We start from the raw sequence: 23,924 nt of genomic DNA on the forward strand, positions 1-23,924 counted from the left end.
TTTCGGAGATAGCGAGCATTTCCCGCGTTTGATATCGACGCAAGTTGGTGTCTTTGATGTCAGCCTGTTATGATGCCATAGGGGCCCGAGCAACGTGACCTGAATGAAGAAACACACTTACCTGAACTGAAGCGGTTCGTTGGTGTGTGCGGTACGAAGTTTGGTGACTAGAATACGAATGATGTTGCACAGGAACACGAAGTTCAGCTGCGAAAAAAAGAAATGAATCGTGGTATTAATAAGCGCTTGGTTAGACTCGGGTAAAGAGAAAAACAAATCTTGTTTTCATCCCCTGATATTTTAGTGGGCACAGCTTATTATTGAGGTGCCAAATCGGGGGAATATTTTTCGGAGTTTATTGTTTCTAGCAAAAAGAACGAACCCTTAATATATTCCACGAGGATGCAACATACCAGATAGGCCGCTTTCAGAAGTATTTGAATCTCTTCCATCTGCCAACAGTAATCAGATTTCGTCTTTTTTTCTTTTCTTAGATTTGAACCGTTAATTGGTGACCCTGGAAAACCAGCTCCAACACCATCACAAGGCAGGCTTTGACCACGGACAGTGGGTTGCAGACTTTCTCAGTTCATAGTCATCTTCACAAGTTATTCTTGAAACTGATTAAGCGGCGCAATTTAACAGACATCCTTTCAAATAATCGTCGTCACAGCGCTTAAGCCAAGAGCGGAGCCCTCTCGTAAGCGACGTCGTCTTCCTCACTTTAATTTAGTCAATTTTGCTGTCCTTAACTACAAAAAAAAAGAAGAAATGAGTGGACCATTAGCTTTTCTTTTCACAGTCAGGCCTGTTCATCTAGGTTGTAGTTAAATTGATATGTTTCGAACTTCGGTCGTGCAAGTCAAAATTGACTCCGTAAGTGCGACGTCATGGGTCCAAACAAACCGTTGCTGGGGTCGTTGTTACCGATAAATACATGTGGCTGGGTTTCGCTACGAAAACCTGACCGTTCAGAAATCAAGAGTAGGATTTAATCTTCTGAAAATCACAGGTATAGAAAGCTTGAATGTCATATATGGTTCGACACAAGTGTGCCAGTAATCGCTTGTTTTTGAAATATTTGCGACTGCAACTTCCGGTCGTCACAATGCCTACTGCAGACGACGAATGCAAGAAGTATGGCGTCTGCCACACGCCGGCATGCCAAGCCGGCGCTGTCGGTTGAATCGTGTGAATAAGGACGATATTCTGATATTGCATTTCTTTTAAATATAATGATTTTCAGTAGCTTAAAAGAATTCATAGTGGGGTGCGATGCAAAATAGGGTTTATCAAATCTCCAGGCGGCGATCGAGATGATCGTCTGCTAAAAGATCGCATTGGACCCGGGAGGAAAGCACTTCAGGCAATCGGTCGAGACCCCAAATTTTGTTTTTACAAAATACCTTGACGGCGTACGATTTCTTTCTCATACTGGCCTGCACTACGATGGTAATGCACTTCAGGTCGTCGTCGTAAATGATCTGCATGACGTGGTTTGATTTTGCGTCATTTTCACCCCTCTGAACTAAACTGGGTCCTTCACAGAAAAAAAAAACGCACATTGCGGAGGCGTCTACGGCCACGGCAATGCACTTGTTTTTGTCGCTTGTTTACCGATGCAATTCAATGAAGACGCCCGCTGCAAGACACTCCAGCATATCTATCGTGTCGTCTGCTGCCAAAGCAAAGCGGGGTGTGTTACTTCAGAAATGGCTTTTATCGTTGCAATACGACACTGAAACGACAAGAACATCTTCATAATTAGATATGAAGAAGTTAAGTTGCTTACAAAAATTTATTTACTTACTTGTAAGCAAGAATCTAGCCTCATGTGGAGTCTCCATGCATTAGTCCATAGCAACGTCCCTGGTAACGGTTTGTTTGGACCAACGTTATTAGATTAGCTCAGTTACGGAACTGCTCATAGGCGCCGCATACACGAAAAGTACCCTCCCCTCACTCACCACGAATCGCCTGGCGTCGCTCGACGCGCCGCCAGACGGCTGCTTTGGCAACTGAATCAGGGTACGTACGTTTTAACATTACTAGAAACGTAAAAACCAACGGAAAAAAAAAACATTTTTGTAGTAACTTTTACTGTAGTTTAGTACCAAATGGGGGGCGCGTGATGTTTTCTAAAATCTTTAGTTTGCAAGGTTTTACGGTACAAATAATATTGTTTTCATACAACCATGCCTCAGTGGTGATTTCAGGTAGCACGTCCCGACCTAGGCTAATCTTAACTTCGGTGGTGTTCCGCGGCGCGTCCGCTGGGGAGACGAGGGTGGCACCCCTGTAACCCTTTCCACTGTATCGATTTCGGCTCCGAAATGGCCGATTGAATCTAAAATAGCTATTACGTGCAGTTCCTTGAGTGACCGCTGCAGAATAAATGGCGGCGTTGTGATCGCCATTTCGCGCTTCAGCTGGGCTCTTTGAAACGCACAGTTATGAAACGAAAATATAGATGGCGCTTTGAAGGACGGCTGGCAGATTGAAGTGAGTGAGGGGGGGGGGGGTACCCCCCTCCGCGGGAGTTCCACAACTGAGGTAATCTAATAACGCTGATTTGGACCCAGACGCTATGTTGTGACGTCATCACTTACGGGGTCAATTTGCCAATTACTATGGTCACTGAGAGCTTACGAGAAAAAAGGGCGTGGCTTATGTTATGTTCCTTGCCTCGCGATTGGCTCTTCTGTGTTCTTATCGGCTAATACCGCAATCTTTCTGGCTTCAAAGAAATAATGAGATGCACGAGACTCATCTGATTTCTTAAAGAAACTCTTAAGAAAATCCTTCAAAGCTAACGAACAAAAAAAAAAACCTAAGGTTTTAATGCAGGCATTCTAAAAATTATGTGTCTTAAGTTTTATTTCGTCATCGGCGTGTCGGATGACACCTTGTTCGCCTTTAAGCTGGCTCGGAGATGCCGGAAATGACGTCACGACGCTTTGTACAGATATTATTGCCGCATGTGTATGTAGTCTTTATTTCAGACGAAAGAGAAATCTGATGGGCTGAGATGAAAGAAGACAAACTTGTCTTCTCACGAGAACCCCAGCCTCGTGCAGGAAATATTCGTGCAGTGATCGCCCTGCGGCAATCGCTGCACACAAATTTTTTTTCGAACTAAATGCGGTTTACATTTATTTTTGTCTAAGTTAAGTGCGATGACTCAATTTACTGGACAAAAAGCTGTAGAAGTCCTCACCTAATTTAGATTTCCCGAAAAATGATTCAGCTTCCCTTTAAGCGACTCTGACTATGTAGCTTGTGACTATAGAGCTCGTGGCCAGTGACTACAAAGCTAAATATTTCTCTGAACTTCCGCATTTTTCCATGGCGCTTTATTATTAGAGAATTCGGTGAAACAAACTGGAATTTTCCTATTGGTGGCCGCAAATTTAGCAAGCCAAGTGAAAGAGTATAATGCTTTTTAAAATTGATTTAAATTCGCAACTCTTTAATAAGGCTTGTGTGCGTCCGTTTCCTTACATATTATATTGTGTCTTGCTCATTCAATTATTAACAATCTGCGTTCACTGTCTGCTTTTATCCGGCAGTTGACAGCACTAAGATTACTGTAAGGAAGTTGCAGTAATTACGTTACAATTGCTTGGTAATTAGTAATATGATGAATTACTTTTATGGCCTGGTAATTTAGTAATGTAATGAATAAACTTCAGACAGTAAGTTTCGTAAACTTGCTAATTAATTTTGGGGTAAATGAGCATAGTTAGTTTGCGAACTTAAAAGGGACATTTTTGCAGGATAAAATGTCGGATTTTCTATATGGGATCGGTGCCAAGCAAACGTCCTCGGACAACAACAACAACTAAATCGAGAGTGAGAGAGACAAATACGGCAATCAGACAAAATAAACGAGGCCCGTTTGAGCGCAAAGCCTACGTGGAACAAGTCAAATGCACAAAGGCAGGCTCGAGAGACTAGCAGATGGAAAAAGAATTCCTGTGAAAACATCGCTGGAACGCTACGTCTCATGAAACTCCGCACAAGGTGGATTAACGGTGCCACGTCATCAGGGTGGTACTAGGCTACAACGCCAAAGGCGCACAACCATGTGAGGTCGTCCACATTAAACCTGAGACTACAGAACAAAGAGGTCTTCAACCTTTTTGCCATTTTGTCAAGCTTCGACCATGGCGACCTGAACAACAATCGTCCTAAGTAAATAGTACATCTGAAATGCCTTATCAGGAAACCGAATATTTATTGCGCAGCCTTGGGCTTGGCAGGTAACCATGACTTTTATAAGTTGTAAAAGACAAGGAAGCGAACAATGCAAGTGCCGCACGCGGTATGTCTCTGCCGTTTACTTTGAGGGTTTTCTCGCAAATAAACAAACGATCAGACATTCCCACCCGTTCGTTCGGCCATATTTTAGGAAGCTTCCGCCAGCCCCTTCTTTTCCTGGCGGCGTTTCTACCGGTTACAAAAAAAAAAATGTATATCTCGTCGGGTGGTTCTCATTTGAACCCGTTCGCATTTCTACCTTCTCGTTTTTACCTTCTCGTTTCAACCCAGCGCAACACAACTTTCGCGTTTCTCCCTTTCTCATTTAAACCGTTCTCAAAACAAACTTTCGGGTTTTGACCCTTCTGAAAACGACTTTTCTCATTTCCACCTTTCTCATTTCAAATTTTCTCAAAACATACTTTCTGGTTTTGACCATTGTCAGAAAGACTTCTCTCATTTTAACCTCTCTCCTTTCGAACCAAAATTAGTCCAACATCATGATCTCGCAATCTTTCTGCGGTATTTATGGCGAATTCGGGTAATTAATTGGCTTCGAGCCCTTGCCTGTGGCACCGGCGACCAATAACGCTCCAGCGGCGCATCACGTCACTCTCTCCACCTGAATGCAAAGCACAATGGACTGGCGTTATTATTTGACTGGGTCGCGAGTGAGCTCTGTTAACTTCTTCTTCGATCATTCTGTGGTGCCATGAGCACGCTGCATACGCCAACAACATAAATTACGACTCTTTGAGATGTGAGTAAACAGAAGCGCCTTCACAAAACTTTTCAAAATATTGACATTACCACAGTCCGTACAGCTGACGGAACATTAGAATATAAAACCAATGAAAGGGCAGATGTATAAATCAGTGTGGTGCTGCCCGCACGCGCGTCAGATTTCAATAAACTTCGTTTGAATTTTCCATTAACTGTTGCCACGGAGGCTTGCCAGCGTCGCTTTCCATATTCTGTTTACTGTTAGTACCTTTTTTGGAATCCTCAGTCTTCTCATTGCACCCACCCTCCTTGAAATTGTAATGCGTGTTCAAGTTTCAAACTGCATCACTATGCATACTTTTTTTTTCAGCGGTGAAATAACTTGTTATTACAGAGTTGTCAAATAAAGTGATGTATGATGCAGCCCGTGTCTCAGAGAAAACATACCTTGCTCAGGCTGGATAAATTCTTCCAAAAATGTTGACTTTCTTTGAAACATAAATTATCTTTCTCTTCGTTGTTTTTGCTATCTTGTCTCACAGCACAAAAGGGTGCCTGTCTTGATGGCTTCGTTTCCCACTCGAACCCGCTATTTGCCGCCTCAGCGAGTATTGTTTCGTTTGGTTCCCTATCCCGATTCGGATGTGACGATACCGGATACAGTCTGGCAGACAAGCTGCCTGACCTCTTGGAGCTCGGGAAAACTTCTGCTGGTAAATTGCCGGTACACGCCTGAGAAGCGCAACCCGAAAAGCTTGCACCCGCCAGCCTTTGACCACGCGAACGCCCTTGCCGAAGATATGGGAAAACGTTTTTTTCAGGGAAAATGACCACCCGAATTGGCCATTACAAGCAATAACACACGACTAGCACAATGATCCATCCACTCGACACGACGATCTTAACGACATACAGCGACAGAAGAGAAATGAAGTACCGAATCTGCGCTAGCACTTTTGAAACCACGTCACCATGTGACCACGTAGCTACGTCAACAGACTCGGGGTGGCACGCAGGCATAAGGAAAATTGTTTCATGTGCTATGCAAGAGATGGTGCCGCTTCGCTTCATCTTAAACCTTTGTCCTTCAACTGTTTTTCCTTCTTTCTATGCCTCACTACGGTGTTCAAATGACAACGGGTTCAAATGAGAAAGGGTCGAAACGCGAAAGGTTAAAACGCGAAGGGCGTTTTGCGAATGGGTTCAAATGAGAATGGGTTCAAATGAGACGGGTATAAATATGAAAGGGTCGAAACGCAAAAGGTTAAAACGACAAGGGTGTTTTGCGAATGGGTTCAAACGAGAAGGGTTCAAATGAGAATGGGTTGTTTCGAGATACACCGATCTCGACAGATCTGGAAATTTCAGATAGGGCCATATCAAAAATTGGCCACATATAACCTGATATGGTATATCGGCCAGATATAGCCTCATAATCAAATCAAATCAAATCAAAATTCTTTATTTTTCTCCATTTGGAGAGGGAAGACAGAAAAAAAGCAACATAAGGGTAGCTTGACAGGTCTCCATCTCCCCTCAGAGTGATATAGCCAGATATAACCTGACACCCCTGGCTAGGTATGGAAATCCCAGATCTGGCGAAGTATGGAAATTCCAGATCTGGCCAGGCATTTCAAAAGGACACAAACCTGGAATCAGCACTTTATACATTTTTATTGTCTACAATTCCCCCAAGTGCCCGAGCCCACACTTGAGGAGTTTTGGAAACGGTGGTCCTTCAGCTCCCTAGTGATCACTAGTTTTGACCAATTTCATGGTTACACATTTTCGAGTGTAATTCGTAGTCACCCTGAAGAAGCCTCCCATAGGGCTCAAGTACCTGTCGTATCACTTTTAAATTTTCTTGTCAATTGCACCGTTTATGATACTGTGCATTCTGTCCCAACTTCAACCCAGGCTCAGCCGCCAAAATCTCTTACCATAATATCATTCTCGTGATTGTTTTTTGAGCAGGAATTCCTTAAAAGCCGAGAAATCACAACAACCAAAACCGGCATTTAGCTCGGATTCAGTGGAGCTGTTTATGATATTTTTAGCGTTTCTGACTTAACATCAGCATCTTTGAAGCTCTGCGAGAATGAGAATAATGTAAGTGATATGTCTGCAGCTTACCCAGGCTGAAGGTTGGACGGAATGCACAGTACTGACATTCGCGGGACATTTTAAAAGTGGTATGTCAGGTACTTGGGTTCTGTACGACAATTGTTCAGGGTGACTCCGAATTGCACTCAAATCTGTGTAACCATAGAATTGCTCGAAATTTTCGATCACTAGGCAGCTGAAGAAACACCGTCCCCATGATTCCTCGAGTACGGGCCGAGGCGCTTGGGGGATTTAGCAAATTGTCTATTCGGGCGTAATGTTAACACTGAAATAATTAAGCTACATTTAAATCTTCGTGAAAACTAACACAAATAATCTCAAACTTAAGCTTGTCAAAGCTGAAGTTTGGGATTATTTGTGCTAATATTTAGCTCGCGAACAATGAGTCATTCAGAGTTTGCTAACAAAGAATTTTTTTCTTCTTTTTTTACTTTTTAATATATTGAAACCCGGCTGCCAAATAAGTCTCTATATACGCCAGATATGTCTGCATATACCCCATATCAGGCTGTATATATGCCAGATAAGTCTGTATATACGCCATATCAAGCTGTATGTACGCCAGATAAGTCTTTATATAGACATTTTCCGCAGGGGCGCCGCCATCTTGAATCGTCGTCACTTCAAGTATGGGCGACGACAAAATAGTAAAACGTTTCAACCTGTAACCAGTAAAAAAATAGAGGGGAGCCAAAACGAGAATGTGTGACGGTTAGGCTTATATCCTAAATGTCTTCTACTGGCGTGGCGACGGCAAAGTAATGTTTTCGCCCATACTGGAGGTGACGACAATTCAAGATGGCGGCGCTCTTATGGAAAAGGTCTATATGCCAGATAAATCTGTATATACGCCAGATAAGGCTGTACATAGGCCGTATGTAATCATATAATGTTTGATATGGCCAGATATGGCCCTGATATAAGATTTCCATGCGGGACCCAGCAAAACACCCAGCCCCTTGTGGGACAACGCGCTCGCTAACTTGGGCTCTTTTGATGTTGGGGAATAATACACCGGTAGAAAAATGTCCGGGAATCTTTAGACAACGCATTTTGTTGAAGGTTAAGAAAAGCAGGACAAATTCCACTTTCGCAAAGTGAACGATGGAGAGGAGGAGAGGGAACTGGCCATCCCCTCGAACGTTGGCACCTGCAATAGGGTTCAGCTTTTGGGAGAAAAAGTTTAGACTACGTTCGAGTAAGAAGGAAAACGTTTCGCATGACGTCTTCTCGCGAGGGCGAACTGCCATGTCAATATTTTTATGTTTGACGCGGACGACAACTTACGAAAAATCATAAAGACGGAATCACATCTGCTTTTGAGTTAAGACCTTCACCGTTGAATGGATTCGAAACCGGGCTGTCCCAACGTCTCAACGTTCTTCATCTATTCCCTCGGTGTAAACCTTCGCATTCCTCAATCTCGGGTTGCTTCAAATCGTTTAATATCCAACAGCTCATTTGCGCCCTTACGTTTTGTCCAGAGTAATATTATTACATTAGGAAATTAATTGTATTATAATGCAATTACTTTTAGTCCGAGGCGATCTGTAATGCAATTTCTCACATTTTGCGCAGTTTTCAGAAGGTAACTAGTAATTCAGTTTAATTTTTTATTGAAGTAATTTTGACATCTCGGTTCTTTTCACGTGGCTATTTAGGTATTAGACGGTATAGGAGCCGATAGAATCCTGGGGGCATGAAAGCATTTTCTATACTCAGTTAATTTCAGTCCGACAGCAGCAGACGTTATGATACGAGAGATCCAATCAAGCAAACGAAAAAAGTGCGTCGTCATGACACTCATCGCCTATCTGCTTTTGTCATCACTGACAATCAAGCACAGCGGATTGGCTCGATCAGGTCGAGTTGTTGGCTTTGGTCGAACTTAAAGTGAAACGGAGTACAGAAAACTTCATACGATGAACTTGTGGTAATTCCAAGGTGATTCGTATGTGCACTGTCTCGAGGCGATAATGTAGTAGCATGGGAAAATCTGTATACGAAGTAAGTATAAAATAGGGTGCCTTCGTGTGCGCTTTCTTTAGAGTGATGACATTCTTTGAAGTATCCGACGCCGAGAGCACGCGCTCTCGAAAATATATACAAAGAAATGGCCGGTCACGAAATATCGCCCTTAAACTTTCAATGCCAAGAGCTCGTGCCGGAAAACGTGCTTGCTCCCGCTCAGGAACATCAAAGAAAAAAAAGCTTCAGGAAGAAAATGGCCAGACCCTCAGCAAAGCACACATGAATGCACCTTGGTATTCATTGGCTCCAGGCTTTCTCTAAAATAAGCTCTTGCTAAAAAAGGAAAAAAAACGGCTTGAACACATTTCAGAAAAACAAATAGCGCAACGTATATTCTATGGTGAGTAAATGAGGGACAGGAGGAGACGCGAACGCGCGGAGGCATCAAAGCGCCGAGCTCTGGTTGGAAAGATTACTGTGAAGACGCAAAAGGCTAGCTGCCTTTGTCAATTTACTTAGAGTCGCCTCCAATCAGAACGAAAAAGAGCGTGGTCTGCTCTTTACACAGTGTCTCGCGGTCGGACGCCGGACGCCGGAGTTCGCCGCTCGAAGGCGTTCGAACAGTGGGAATACAAAGAAAGGCGGCCAGCCTTTGCATCTACCCCCTAATCATTCAATCAGAGATCGGCGCTCTGACGTCCCCACCTGCTCTCATCTCCTCCTCCCCCTCAGTTCTCCACCGCATACTAGCGAGCGTTTTATGTAGAAACTCACGATGAGACAAAGCAGGCCAGGAAAAAGGACGATCCACTCGTAGTGGTCCAGAGGCTCAATCCAGCACCTACGAAAAAAAGATTAGGCACCAACGTCGAAAGATATAGCAACACAAACTGCGCAAGGCCGCACTACGGCGCTTAAAACAATTCGGTCACACTTGCCATATTTCATACAAAGGACAGTCTGCAGACAGTGGGGAGTTTTAGAGAACCGTTTTCGTCCTTCCGATACGGTATAATGGGCCCTCCGGCACGAACTGCGCACCGTATCGGACGTGGAAAAACGGTTCTCTGAAACTCCCTACTGTCCGAGACTTCCTTGTATGACGTTCCCTTGTTCTTAGAAGACCTGTCTTCGGGCATGTTTGAAGCATGCATTTGAATAAAGCAAACATGGTTGGAAGTTGCTCTAGGTGCTTCTGCCGGAAATTCTGTCATCATGTCTGAAGACCGCGTCTTTTGTACAATGTATAAGCAGTACGACTGAAGCTTTAGACTTTAACGTCATCGGCTAAAAAAGTACGCATCAAGCGTCACAACGAGATTCACCTCTACAACATGATGGGTTTCGTGGTTAAGTATTGTCAAAGCGAGCAGCTTCGGGGGATACTCCGATCACAGTTTGCTCGTTTTTTAGCTTGAATGGCGGATTGCAACCGTCGCATTACGTTGGTCCACATTGCCAGTAAAAGGCCTTCAACTCAAATGTATCAGTCCGAAATGCGTCAAAAAGTATGTAAGCTTACAAGTATGAAAGCAAATATTTTTACGTCAAAAGAATGAAAATGCGATGACTCGCGTGCACTCACTTCGTGTCTCCGTGCTTCGCCCGAAAGACGGCGTAGGTGGCAAGAAATACGGCGGGGAAACCTGCGACGTTTGAGAGAAGGCAAAGCCGAAGATTGCGTTTCGTGACCCCTGCACTCTAGGATCGAGTTCGAGAGAACGAAAAGCCGACAGTTACGTCTCGCGACCGCTGCACGCTCTAAGATACCCGGAGCGTTTGCTTTTCCGGTAAGCACCTAATAGAGACCCCTTTCAAAAGTTCATCGAGCACCATTGGCGGTCGCCATTGCTCGGACATCAAGTACACGATTGGATCCGAGTCTTTGCCGAACGGTGACGTCACACTCGTTTTCAATACGAACCGAGCCGAGTGCACGCCGAACGCGAACGCAGCTTTCGTTTCCAATACATCGTCAGACTATGCGATTTACCAATTACGGACAGGCGTTTTGCCGCGGACTTTTGAAAAAGGTCTATTGCTGCAACCTACGAAGATAGCTTGGTGAATAAAGAAACTAATATTTTCTTTAGGCATAAAATAAAAAAAAAAATAATTTCGGGCTGGCTGTGGTATTGAGCATTATGAAATGTCATGCTCGCTGCCGCAGCGCAGGCTGTATTTTTGTTTCGGGCCTAAACATATTTCCCGTTTTATATTTCCAAGGCGATCTTTCCGTAAATTGCAGTCATTGGCTCTGCCAAGTGATTCGCAGGAAAGTATAGACGCTTTAACGTAAACAGCGGAAATAAGGTAAGGAAGGAAGAGACAACAGGAAGGAAAGAACGCTGACTCACAACTGAGGTTTTAATGAAGAAGTAGTAAAAAAGAAGATATATGTCCAGTGCGGTAACATTAACAAAGTAAGGAAGGGAGAGGAGGTATAGTTATAAAAATTAACCTCTCTCTCTGAGTCCTCCCTTCCTTACTTTATTAATGTGACTTTATTAAGGTTCGCATCTCGTTACATTTCTTGAATCAAACTGCTTTTTCCACACCTTCACAAAATGGCTTCCGCAACACTTACTCCTCTGAAACTCAATTGGTAACTTTCACGCATAATCTAAACCTCATTATTGACCATTCCTCATTTGCGGATTGCATTTCTTTAGACTTCTCTAAAGCATTTGATAAGGTATCCCACAAACGTTTACTATATAAACTACACCAACTGAACCTTGATCAAACTTCTTGCATAGATTGAATATTTTCTTCTAAACCGTTCACAGTTTGTTTTAGCTAACAATTCTAACTCGCCGCCAACTGGTGTTCACTCCGGTGTGCCACAGGGTTCTGTTCTTGGTACTCTCCTTTTCCTTGTCTGCATAAACGATCTACTTTCTTGCGTTTCTTCTAGCATTCTCATGTTTACCGATGACTGCGTGGTTTTTCACGAAATAACTTGTGATGACAATATCACTAACCTCCAGTCGGATCTTAATGCCATCTCTAAATGGTGCAAAGCATGGTAGATGAACTTAAACGTTAATAAATGCAAATATATGCGCGTATCTAGAAAAGCTAATAGTTTTTCCACCTTCCTTCTGAATCACCATCCCCTTGATGACGTCACCTCATACAAATACCTTGGTATTCACATTACAGCCGATCTCAACTGGACCGCTCACATCTCGTATGTTATTAACTACGCTAGCAGATTGCTTGGATACATCCGACGTAACTTCTCAAAAGCCCCTTCGTCTTTAAAACTTTTGTCATATAACACACTAATCCGTTCAAAACTTGAATATGCTTCATCTGTGCGGGATTCTTACCAAGAAAAGTTAATATCTTGAAATGGTTCAAAATAATTAAGTTCGTTTTATCCTATCTAACTAAAACAGAACTGCCAGCATAAGCTCAATGAAATCGAGCCTCAACCTACCAACTCTAGCATCTTGCCGTAAATTATTTCAACTATGTCCATTTCACGAGCTCTTTCATCACCCATACCTGCGCCATGATTTTATTTTACCTTCCCCGTATATCTCATCCAGGTTGGGTCATGCTCTTAGGGTTAGAATTCCACTCTGCAAAAAATAACGCTTTTTTTTTCAGTCCTTTTTCCCACGCAGATCAGATGAGCGGAATCGCCTTCCCGCACCTACGGCAGCCATCGAAGACCACAATCTTTTCAAGAACGCCTTTGCTAATATTGTATGAGTAGGAGCCTCTTATTTGTCTTTGCTAATAACTGCACAATGTTGTACTATCTTATGAAATGCAATCCACTCCACTCTATAATGACTCAGGTATTCAGGGTAAATAGATAAATAAATAAATGTTACCGCACTTGCCATCTTTCTTCTCTTTTTGTAACATCTTCATTAAACCTCAGTTGTTAGTCAGCGCTCTTTTTTTCCTGTTGTCTCTTCCTTCCTCACCTTATTTCCCCTGCTGAAGTCAACATGTCCAACACACTCGCCCAGCCACTCATTTAAGTATAGACATTCCGGATTTCTTGGCGTGTGTGCCCATTGCAGCCATGTGTTCTTTATAGACCTTTTCTGTGTACTCTCGTCCCCAGCCACCTAGTACGCGTATCCGCTATGGGTGACAAAAAATACTTAAACATTTCAACCTGTTACTAGTAAAAAAATAACGGGGAGGCAAAATGACAATGTGTGACGGTTACGCTTGTATCCTAAGTGTTTTCTACCGGCGTGGCGACGGCAAATCAACATTTTCGCCCATACTGGAAGTGACGACAATTCAAGATGGCGGCGCCCTTGAAGAAAGGGTCTATAGACCAACGCAGGGGTTTGACGTCATGGAGTTGCGTTAGTCCAGAGTCGCTGACAGCTGAAGAAAAGGCAGAGCGTGACTTATCACCACCTCGCTTCTTGATTCCTTTTTGGGCCGTTCGTATCGTTTGATGCGGCAATCCCATTATCTGCGAAGCGATAATTAGGTTATTTATGATTCTTCACGCCCTGTATCTTTTCTCAGCTGTTGAACGCAATATAAAATACACCGTAATCCCCCAGCAAAAAACACACGAAAATAACTTTATAATGTGTCTGTTTCTTTGTTTTTACCGCAAAACTATTCTACGCATTTATGAACTCTGAATGGTAAGAAATAGCTGCCAAAGTTTCAAAAACTAACCGTTATCTCGTTGAAAAGTTATATAAGTGGTTTTCTGAAAATTCCAATGGTCGGCCGATGGAAGTCTCGAATACATGGAGCCGACTGTCGCCAGTTGCTGGAAACGAACAAAAACGGGCCCCGTATTTTCCCAATAAAAATTTACAGAAAATCTTATCACTTTTGATTCAGACAACGGCTTCTTCTGAAACTCTGTCATCTGGTTTGGACAGCCGGCGTTTCATTTTAAGAGGATAATGAGCCTTTGGGCGATGCATAGTTTGTTTATTTTTTATTATCTTTTTTTTTTTGGGGGGGGGGGGATAAAAAAGAACACTGACGTATCTTGAAGGAGTGCAGAAACTTTGAAATCTAGTTTGGTTGCTTTCAAAGTCATTTCCACGTTCTACAAGCTGAAACAGCTAAGAAAATAATCAAATAAAAGGAAGTTTTGTCGGAAAAATCCTAGGAAAAACGAGCGTTCACGCGTCGTAGAACTATAGCTCCTGCTGCCTTTTAGTCTGTTGCTACGTGCGTCCCATAAAACGTTCCGCAGATCTTTTTTTTTAATAAAGATATACGTAACTAATGCGTTCGAAACGCCATTAAAACTGAAATAAATTTCGTAAGACGCGTGTTGTGCATCCTCGGGGTCTTTCATCTCTTTACCCCTCCTTTCACGTTCTGAGCTCCCGAAGCGCCTTAGGAAAGTTGTTTAACGTTGCAGCGCCGTATTCCACACCTTTTCGTTGTGATTTCTTTTCGATATATTTATACTGCACGCGTTGAATTTCTTTTCTGCTACAGCAATCGCATTCGTCAAAGAAGCAATTCCACGTCCTTTATCTTTAACTTCTATGTTTTGTGGGACGAGGCTGTTCGGGTAATGTACTTTTGAGCCGCAAGAAGTCTTCTTCATAAAAGGAATTGCGTGCCAGAATGCAGAAATAAATTGACATTTCACAGGGCGGTTTCACTTGACGTACTTCCGGTCCTAAAACTTTCTGGGCGCCATATTAATGAACTTTCGCCGTATGTCTTTGTATGCGCGTAGACAGTGTTCTTCAGCTCGACTGAGGTTATTTTGCGCCGAAATCAACTCCCTGGACAGTCGGACATATAGAAGAGCATCGTTTAGTAACCGATTTCTATGCATACCTCTTTTTATTCAGAATTGAGACCACCCGGTTTTCGTGAAGATGCCTTCGATTGTCGCTTTCGATAATACTTGGGAGTGTCGTTAGCTTGTAGCACGCACGCACGGCGGAAAACCGTCAGAAGGAGACAAGCTCATGGTGGAAGTCGGACAACCGAAAAAAAGCCCTGCAAGCTTCATTAGTGTAAATTACACCTTTCGTTAGGTAAGAGTATCCACGACGAACGCTACACATGTTACACGCTACAAACCTTACACATTAGACTATACACGTCACATGTTATATGTTGCTATGAGTAGAAAACCTACACGTCACACATTACACTCACACACACTACGGAAAGTTACACAAAAGTGGTCGTGATGAACTCGCCACAGATTGATTACTCGTTATACGTTACAGATCGCGGGTTACACGCACTAAAAATAGTTACAGACAAGTGGTCACGATGATCGCTACAGACATTATACGTTACACGTAACCTACTAAACATTCAACATCAGCCATTATGCATTGCTCATTACAGATTATACGCGACACGTTACAAGGTAGACGGAGTTACACAAGAGCGACCGCGATGAACGCCAGTCGAGAGCTCCGAATTCACCGGCTCACCCCATCCGACGCTGTAGTAGAGCAGCACCGACTTCTGCTCCGCGAAGGCCGTCGTGATGAGCCTGTTCAGGTAGAAGGCCTCGCAGAACATCCAGTGGTACTGCGCCAGCCGGAAGTACCGCCAGCCGATGATGAGCAGCTTGCACCACGCCTGCGTGGATCGACGCCGGTATAACGAGGGTATAGCAGAACTCCGCTTAAAAACGAGTTCGTATTGTTTTGTAAGAACACGTTTCATGGAGGCACGTTACGCGGACAACTCTTCGTGGACACAGGTTTCGTTTACACTCGTTTCATCGACACTTTGGCGTGTCGTGGAAATTCGTTTTGTGGACACGTGCTCCTGCGTCGTTTTGCTGACAACGTAATCTATATTATTTTTTTGGTTTGTTTACTTAGTAGAGAGCTAAATTTCGAAGTTCTAAAGGCTAGCGCGTTACCCAGGCTCAGGCGTGTTTACCTAAGCTTTGGGGCCCCTCCTCCTGTCTTTTTCTCCGTAAACCACGTGAGACTCAAAACAAGTGTATTGCGAAAATATCAGCCCTGTTGTGTTCGACGAAGCGACGCAAGTTTTGTCGATGAAAGGAATGCGGGAAGACTTTCAACGGAACGGAATGTCCATCTAACGTCGCATTTCGACGAAATGATCCGTCGACGAAACGTCGATAGACAAACTGGTTACCACCGCATAGGAAAACCGACGACCTTAACATGTTAGGGCATAATATTTTGCACACAGGCACGAAAATTCTCAGCTAACAGGACCATATAGTTTGGGGTTTTCGACGTCACCTACCGGAAGCCAGCGGAGAACAGCGATTGGTCACGAATGGTGCGGCACTGCTTGGCTCGGACTCGGGTCCAATCATTCAAGACCCAAGTTCGGCAAGAACGCTGACAAACCATTGGAGTTCAATCGCTGCCGCGCAATCACCTTCGGCAGGTGACGCAACAAATTTAACACTGCACAACACTATGGGATAGCTATGTTATATTGAATGTGTTGATCCGCAAGGCATGCTCGCCCTATCAGAGCTACAACGACTCGCGAGAGACATTGCCGCAGACATGAAACATACCCTCAGAAAAATATTTATCCATTTCCTACAAAATTTGGATAGGAAGTAATATATGGAGACCAGAGGATATTCTACTGTCTACCGGCCGTTTCACCGAGAGAGGGCGAGTGAGAGGTTGGAAAGGGCTGCCGCGCACTTTCCTCCTCGCTCTTTGGCGAAAAACGGGGAAGACCCGGATGAGCAATACTGGGTGGGTCTGTTGCTTGAACTTTTGCGTTTCCTTGTCATTTTTGCTGTTGTCTTTTTATATTTTTTCTAAATTTAATGTCAACTAGTACCTGATCATCGCGGCACCATTATTCGAGAACGTATTGCAGAAAGAACAATCGAAACTGCCTAATATCATAAGAGGAGCTCTCGTGCGTGGGAGCCACAAGGCAAGTGAGACTGAAAAGTTTTTACTCTTTACCTCATCTCATATTATTACTTTTGCCAATCACCACTGTAGAGAGAGTTCTCGCTGTATATTTCGCATAGAATGCTCGCCGAGTTCTACCCCACGGCCGCACTGCGGAAAACCATGTGGCTGTTTTGTCTGGCACACAACGGCGGATCCCATAGTTTTCAGCTGGACCGCGTTGCTTGTTTTTCTAAATAATTGTCAGGTCGCCGTTGGTTCAATACGTAAACACGGTCTCAAGTAAGCAGATCTGAACACAATTAAAAGTTTCTGAACTTTATCTTGCGTCGATGCCGAGCTCAGGCAGGCTCATTGGTAAACATCCAAAGCGACTCAATATATGCTCCACATTCTATATCTCCCGACCTTATCCGTTGGACTAAAGTACATATTTGATATTGTGTGGCTTGTTAGTGGAATTATTTCCGATTTTTTTCAGATCAATAAAAGCACACTAGTGAAACTGGATTTTTTCTACAATTACCTGCGATTAAAATATTGAGTACGCTCTTTGACCATTTAAGACTTTGCTTGAGAATAATTTGCAAAACAAAAGGCTTTTTCGCACTGCATAACCCTGACGTTTATATCTTGAATGCGGCGATGTTCACACAAATTGAAAATTATACATCGCGCAGTAGCTAAAGGATTATTCACACCACCGCGCACAAAACAATTTTGGGCCAAAGTTAGTTCCATCAAGTTTTTTTTCTTTTTTTTTTCTTTTGGGGGGGGGGGGGGGGGGGGGGTCGCGATTTCTTGCCGGATTAAAGAGAGCAGTTAAATTAAATTCCATTTCTGGTGTGAATAAGTATATACATAGTGTGAGCTGGTACTGCAGCTGAAAGTTTTAATTTCCCCCAAATCCAATATATTTAGAAGCGCAGCCTAAATCTTCCACACCGATGCAAGCTCATGCATAGATTTCAGACAACTGAACTATTTATCGTTCGCAACAGGTCCACTTTAAAGCAATTATTTTCAATAGACCGACTTCACAGTCAGTTTTATAATGCCATCGCTGCCGCCAGGCATCGTGAGAACTGTGGTCTTTCCGCACGAGGGATAACCCCTTTGATTGTCTGCGCGCGCAGAGCAAAATATGCGCAAGCAAACCGGTGCTGCCTTAATCGTTCCCTTCAATGTAACAGTTGTTGTAGTCACAGTATGTATTCGAATTCAAAACGGCCTCCGCATCACAAAAGGAGAGTACTCCACGCCATGAATACTTTCTGCCACTTCTCGTGTTTTATTTACAGCGACCTTCCGTTACGCACATTATATTTTATTGTGGCGCACGCGGAAGAAGGACAACGTCTTTGGCGCACCTGCGTCCTCATTAACAGCTATTAAGACAGAAGTGCTGAATCAATGTCCTCTGATTGCTACTAAAACCGTGGCGATTGCCAATATCCTGGACAAAAAGTCTTCGGAGTGCTACCGTAACTATCGATACAAGAAGCTGCAACACGAGAACTGCGGCAGACGACAACACATAAGACGCACAGCGAAAGCCGAAGCGCAGATTCCCCCTACCCAACATGAAAAGAGCCTACAGGGACGCCCCAAGGTCTGCTTTCGGCCCAAGCCAGCATAGCCGCAGAACCCTACGCACGCCGGAGGGCGCTACTTTATTCAACATGGCGCTGCCCTCGAAATAACGGTCTATAGCTTTTTGGCCGGGTTTTCTCTAGACATTCAAGAGCCCTTAGCTTATAGAGAATGGATAAAAAGCGTGTAGAAAACAGGCAGAAGTAGCAACGCTTCTGCCCCCTTCCGGACTACATTAGGTCAGTTTCCAGCAAAACAAAAATCGGAACATTCATTTTTGGTTTGTCACAATACACACAGGGAAGCTGCCCTCGCCACTTGCCGTGCTCTCTTAGAAAAAAAGGGTATCGATAGTCCTCCATAAAGGGAGGAACGGTCTAACAGCCTATGTTCCTTTAGAAAGGGAGAAACTTCCGCCCCTGAAGCAGGTGAGCAAAGTTCCTCCGTCGCCCGCATCTCATTATGGCAGCTATGAATCTAGCAAATCGAGCTCAATAAGGCCTAACAAGGACGCTACGTCTTTTGTACGGGACGAGAGGAGCAGCAAATAAAAGCGTAACACGAGCTTTCCGCGAACTGTGTTCATTTCCGAAGCCAGATTCCCCCGCAGGTATAGAAGCTTCCGTTTCAAAAGCAGTTACTCAGTCTTCTCGTCGTCAGCACTGCGATGTTGATACCCTGTTACTTCGCTCACTTTCCGTCTTACCTTTGCTTTTCCTTGAGTCACAATTCCTTCGTCAACCGCGCACCACGGAGGAATGGCAAACCAATCCGCGAAACCAAAAGCCGCTCCCAAAAGAACAAACTCGAAGCCGCTGTTTATCGCGTAGCGTGAAAGAAGGTTGAATCGCTTGCCACCATGCAGATGGCAGGGTAAAGCAGAGTAATGGCAATTAGCTAGGCTAGGTGGCGCTAGGTACCGCCAAATACATGTTCTACAAAAAAAATATTTTTATTTCCTCAGACAACCATTGCCCTTCTGGATCTTCGGGAACATATATTATACACACATGTAGACGCATTACGCATGCTACAAACATCAGCTGAACATACATTGAGCGCATACACATACCTGGCACATAGGAACATCACTACAATGTGACACTAACGCGATCACTACACCAGAGCTCTACGTTTCTGTCTTTTATACTGGTTGTTTTGAACGCACGGAATTTCTCGGTGGCTGCCTAAGCATTAAAAAATATTTCCAGCATGTTGATTTTTTTCCAGCAATAGTATACCTCTGAGATTATTTTGAATGGCTCAGCGGATGCAATTCTTAATAAAAAGAAAACGCTGGATCACGTCGTAATTATTTGAAAGCCAATACATTCAGCCGCCCTAATGTGGTTCGAAGCCATGAGTTTGTTTTCCCGCACGGCTCATCCTAGCCTATAATTCTATTGTAGTGTTTGTTTTTCTATTTGTGCTGTTCGCGCAAAGCTGCAACTGCCGTCTTGAATTCATCTCTGTAGAGCGGATATTCACACAGCTGGAAGTAATGCTTTACGGGCAGAGAAATCGCTATTCAATAAACTTGAATGCAGTCGAAGCCGCGACTTGCGGGAACTGTTAAGTGTACGGAGCTACGCCGTGACGAGCTCGAAAACTTGTAGTGCTCATCCCAGCGCGCCACTTGAAGGGGAGTTTCTCCAGGAACCGTAGTATATTTAAAGAAAAAAAATAAATGATAGCTTTTTTTTATATTTTACCTACTATTCTTTTTTAATGCTAAACAGGTTGAGTCCCGTCGTCGTCAGCTGATTCGGTCCAGCTGGTCCGGGAGGACTCAGCGAGCGTTTTTAAAAAGTAAATCTACCTTCGTTCCGTCTCAACATATTGAAGATTGCCGACGCATACCGTGAGTAAAACGCTACGGGCGTGTTAATTGAACAATGGACTCCGGATTATTGTCCTAAATTTGCCGTTTTTGTGCTTCGTGTTGTTGGGCTGCGTTTGCACAGCGACGCTCACCGCTCGAGTAGATGATTCGGTCCTGCAAACGAGCGGTTATTCAGAATTTCAGGAAAACTTAAGTCACCACCTATATTTTCCTGTAAATCTCGTGTGAGTTTGTTGCGCTCATCATGCGGTGTGAATAAATGGGGGAACATTTTTTACCTGCATTCAGATGCATGAACTGAGATCATTTTTTACGTAGTGACCGTAGTGCATTTTATTTATTTTGAGGAGAGGTGTTGGTGAATTTATTATGGTATAGTCACTTGAGAGTTTAGAAATGTGGGAGAGCAAGCAAGCTTTCCCAACTTTTTCTCTATTCTCTCTGGCACTGTCCTCAAGTTTCAGTTTCAGTGGACATACCTACTAAGAGGTACAAACTGTTCTAAAGCAGGTAAATGACTGGTAAGTCAGGACGGTGCGGACTCCGTGTTTCGCGCTTTTTGCGATGTGTCTGGGTAAGTGCTCTTGCAAGGTATGCGGAATATTAAATTGGTTTTGTTATGCCCGTCGTTTGCGTCTCTTCAGCAAAACGAATGTGATCATCGACTAAGGCGCAATCACAAGCCAATGTTTACGGTACCAGCGCGTTTGCTTCGGTGCTTTCTGTAGTTGCATTTTACCCTGCTCTGCAACACCGTGTCGTCATGACAAAGAGCTGGAACGGTCACTGTTTGTGCTGGCTTACCGGTTGACATAAACCCTCATCGCCCGCATCGGCACTGAGTGCACTTGGGCTTTTGATGCTCACGCCTTTCATCCGCGGCTCGCCGCCAACTTATTCGGCTGCTCAATGGTGAGGAAGCGGCGAGAGTGACCTCTGAAGTAAATGTAAATCTTCGTTCATCCAATTATCCGGTGTCAAAGTGTGGAAGATGTCTATCGAGAATTGAGGGCGGGAAGTGAACTACGAGCGTTTTTTCTTGCTTTTGTAACCGAAACCAGAGCAGCGAGATAACTGCCTTGCGTACTCCAAAACGAGGGAAGCAATATGTTGTCAAAAACTTGTTTTTAGGGTTTTAAGCCAAGTAAACGAGACAAATATAATTAAATTTCGTTGTCTGTATGCAGGAGGACTTATGTCACACAACAAAACATTCTCTTTGCAAAACGGAAAAAAGTAAAACTCAGTCCACCGTATATGGGAGCAACTTCTTCGCTGCATAACCCATGCTGGCATCGTAATCGGTTTTAATATGGCCGCCACCACGTTGCGCCGCGTTCCCGCCCCCCCCCCCCCCCCCCCCCTGGGTCCCGCAATCCGGAGACGGCCATCTTACACAATGTATGTAGGGCTGCTGGCACTGCTCCGGAACTTCGCTGTTTCTAGCGGCTTCGTTTGCTCGTTTGATAAAATTAACGGTGAACACGGCGATGCAACCGAAATGTTCTGCATGTTTGGACTAGAAGATAAAATTGCAGGCGAGCTTGGCTGCCACTGAAGCTCAATCTACTCACCAACATTTATTAAACAACGTCCGCGCGCGACGTGCTCGAAAAACGATACCGAAAGAATATGAGTCAGGAGGGCGAAAGCTTCCTCCCGTCTGCCAGGAGAAGGGGAAAAACGTCTCGTTCCTTCCCTCTTCTCGTGTCCGCTTGGGGGCGCGTCGGTAGAAGGGAGGAAGACACGCCGTTGCTACCTTTTTCCTCCATTTTTTCTTAGAGTGTGTGCACATACGCAGACATCACAAATACACACACCACGGAGCAATCAAAACGCTAGTAATTCAGTAGTGTTGACTGACCCACCGCTATATGCCTTACACTTGAAAGGCAATGATTTGAACAAGGACCATCCCAGAACACAAAAAGTTTACAAGTATTTTTTTCTTAATCCAATATTTTATACAAAATGTGGTTTATAAGGGCCGGTGGACTGCACCCCCAACAATAGGGTGACTGAAATAACCGTGGTCGACCTAGAATGAGCCGTAAAATTCGGTGCCTGCACAAATCAATATAAACTTTTCGTTAATGTTGTATTTCGCAAGTCGGTTTTATCTTGTAAAATCAGAAAGGGAAGCTCCCTTTCTGCAAAAAAGTAGGGCCGAAAAGCATGCCAGAGTCAAAGACGGACCGCGACGCAGACGACCGGGTTTCGTGGAGGGGCGCATTTGGTAAACGTATTGATAGAGGGCGTCGGCGTCGGCCGCAGCGTTGCAAGGTGTAGCCGACCAGCGAAACAAAGCAGACGAAACGCAGACACAATCTGCTGACAGCAAAAGTGCCGTCCTTATGCAACGCGCTCTTTTTTAATTTTTTTACTATAAGTTTTGTTTTCATTGTCCGCATTTCTTTTCAAACCGAAGGCGCGTTACCAAAATATTATGTTCATCTTAAAGGGATACTTCAACGAAATTCAAAATATTCCCGTCGTGTTTAAAAATAGGTTGAATATGATCCACAATATCCGTAAATGACAATCGCACGTTTCTATTTTGAGCCTGGTGGCTGTATTTTTCGTTATAAACGGCCCACTCTGGGCAAGCGCTTGGAGAAGGCCCAGCGGAGACCACGTGAGATCCAACGCAATCGTGACGTAGGTCGTCTCAAGACGAGCAAAGCTACGGCTAGGCTGACGTCGAGAGGATGGCCTAGTCGTTCCAGCCACCGAAGCGGCTGCTTTTGTACGAATTTTGAGTGACAACTTAATCTTCTGTAATCTTGTAAGGGGACAATAGCGACTTCTGCGACACACAAAAAGCATTCCCGGGAAGAGGGGAGTTCCTGCTGCCCCTCTTCTCTCGTCGTGGCCGGAGGCGAGACAACCTCCGTCACTAGCTGTCAAGGTTCCTAGACGGGCATTACAAGCGAGGCGTTAGCGACATCCACCAGGTGCTCTTTGCTAATCGTTCAATTCGTTTTAAAATTCCTTATCGTGACTTTTTTAACAAGATATTGCTGTGTTCGATGTGATGCTGCTCCTTTGAACACATATAGACCAAAAAATGAGCGCCGAAATTTCGTTGTAGTATCCCTTTAAAAGACCACAGTTGTCGCGAGGAGTCTCGATACGGAGGTAGCGCCATCTATAAATACGTGTGCCAAACGTGTCCCGCCACTCGAATCGGTCGTCTGCGTCGCCGTCCACTGCTGACCCTGACAAATGTTTTGGCCCTATTTTTTTACAGAAAGGGAGCTACGATTTGTAATTTTACATAAAAGCGGCCTGTGAAATACAACTTTCAAACAAATATTTAGATTACTACGTGGAGGTGACAATTCTTACGGATTATATTACCCCGAGTCTCGTTATTTCAGTCACCCCAAATAAAGCACTGCAAGAGGCGATAATTATTTTACGCCGTCAAAAAAAGTAAGCTCCGCAAGGAATCAACTGGGTGTTATATCACTTCTCCGCACTGCATCTTATTATTTCATCGAGTGTAGTTTATAGAAATTCTATAGAAATATGGTAACAAAAAGCCTCTTGAC

General features: G+C 44.0%; 1 protein-coding gene across 1 annotated transcript in view; it reads right to left on the reverse strand.

The window, feature by feature from the left end:
- LOC8052370 (calcitonin gene-related peptide type 1 receptor) overlaps positions 1-23,924 on the reverse strand; it is a 234,410-nt gene that overhangs the window by 106,629 nt on the left and 103,857 nt on the right. The window contains exons 7-10 of the mRNA XM_040216633.1: positions 15,498-15,648; positions 10,664-10,724; positions 9,853-9,919; positions 122-207 (exon numbers count right to left, since the gene is read on the reverse strand). Coding sequence (XP_040072567.1) covers positions 122-207; positions 9,853-9,919; positions 10,664-10,724; positions 15,498-15,648 — 365 coding nt within the window. The remainder of the gene's footprint in view (positions 1-121; positions 208-9,852; positions 9,920-10,663; positions 10,725-15,497; positions 15,649-23,924) is intronic.

The sequence above is a fragment of the Ixodes scapularis genome, unplaced genomic scaffold (assembly GCF_016920785.2).
Source record: "Ixodes scapularis isolate PalLabHiFi unplaced genomic scaffold, ASM1692078v2 PGA_scaffold44__24_contigs__length_19508400, whole genome shotgun sequence".
Lineage (NCBI taxonomy): Eukaryota > Metazoa > Arthropoda > Arachnida > Ixodida > Ixodidae > Ixodes > Ixodes scapularis.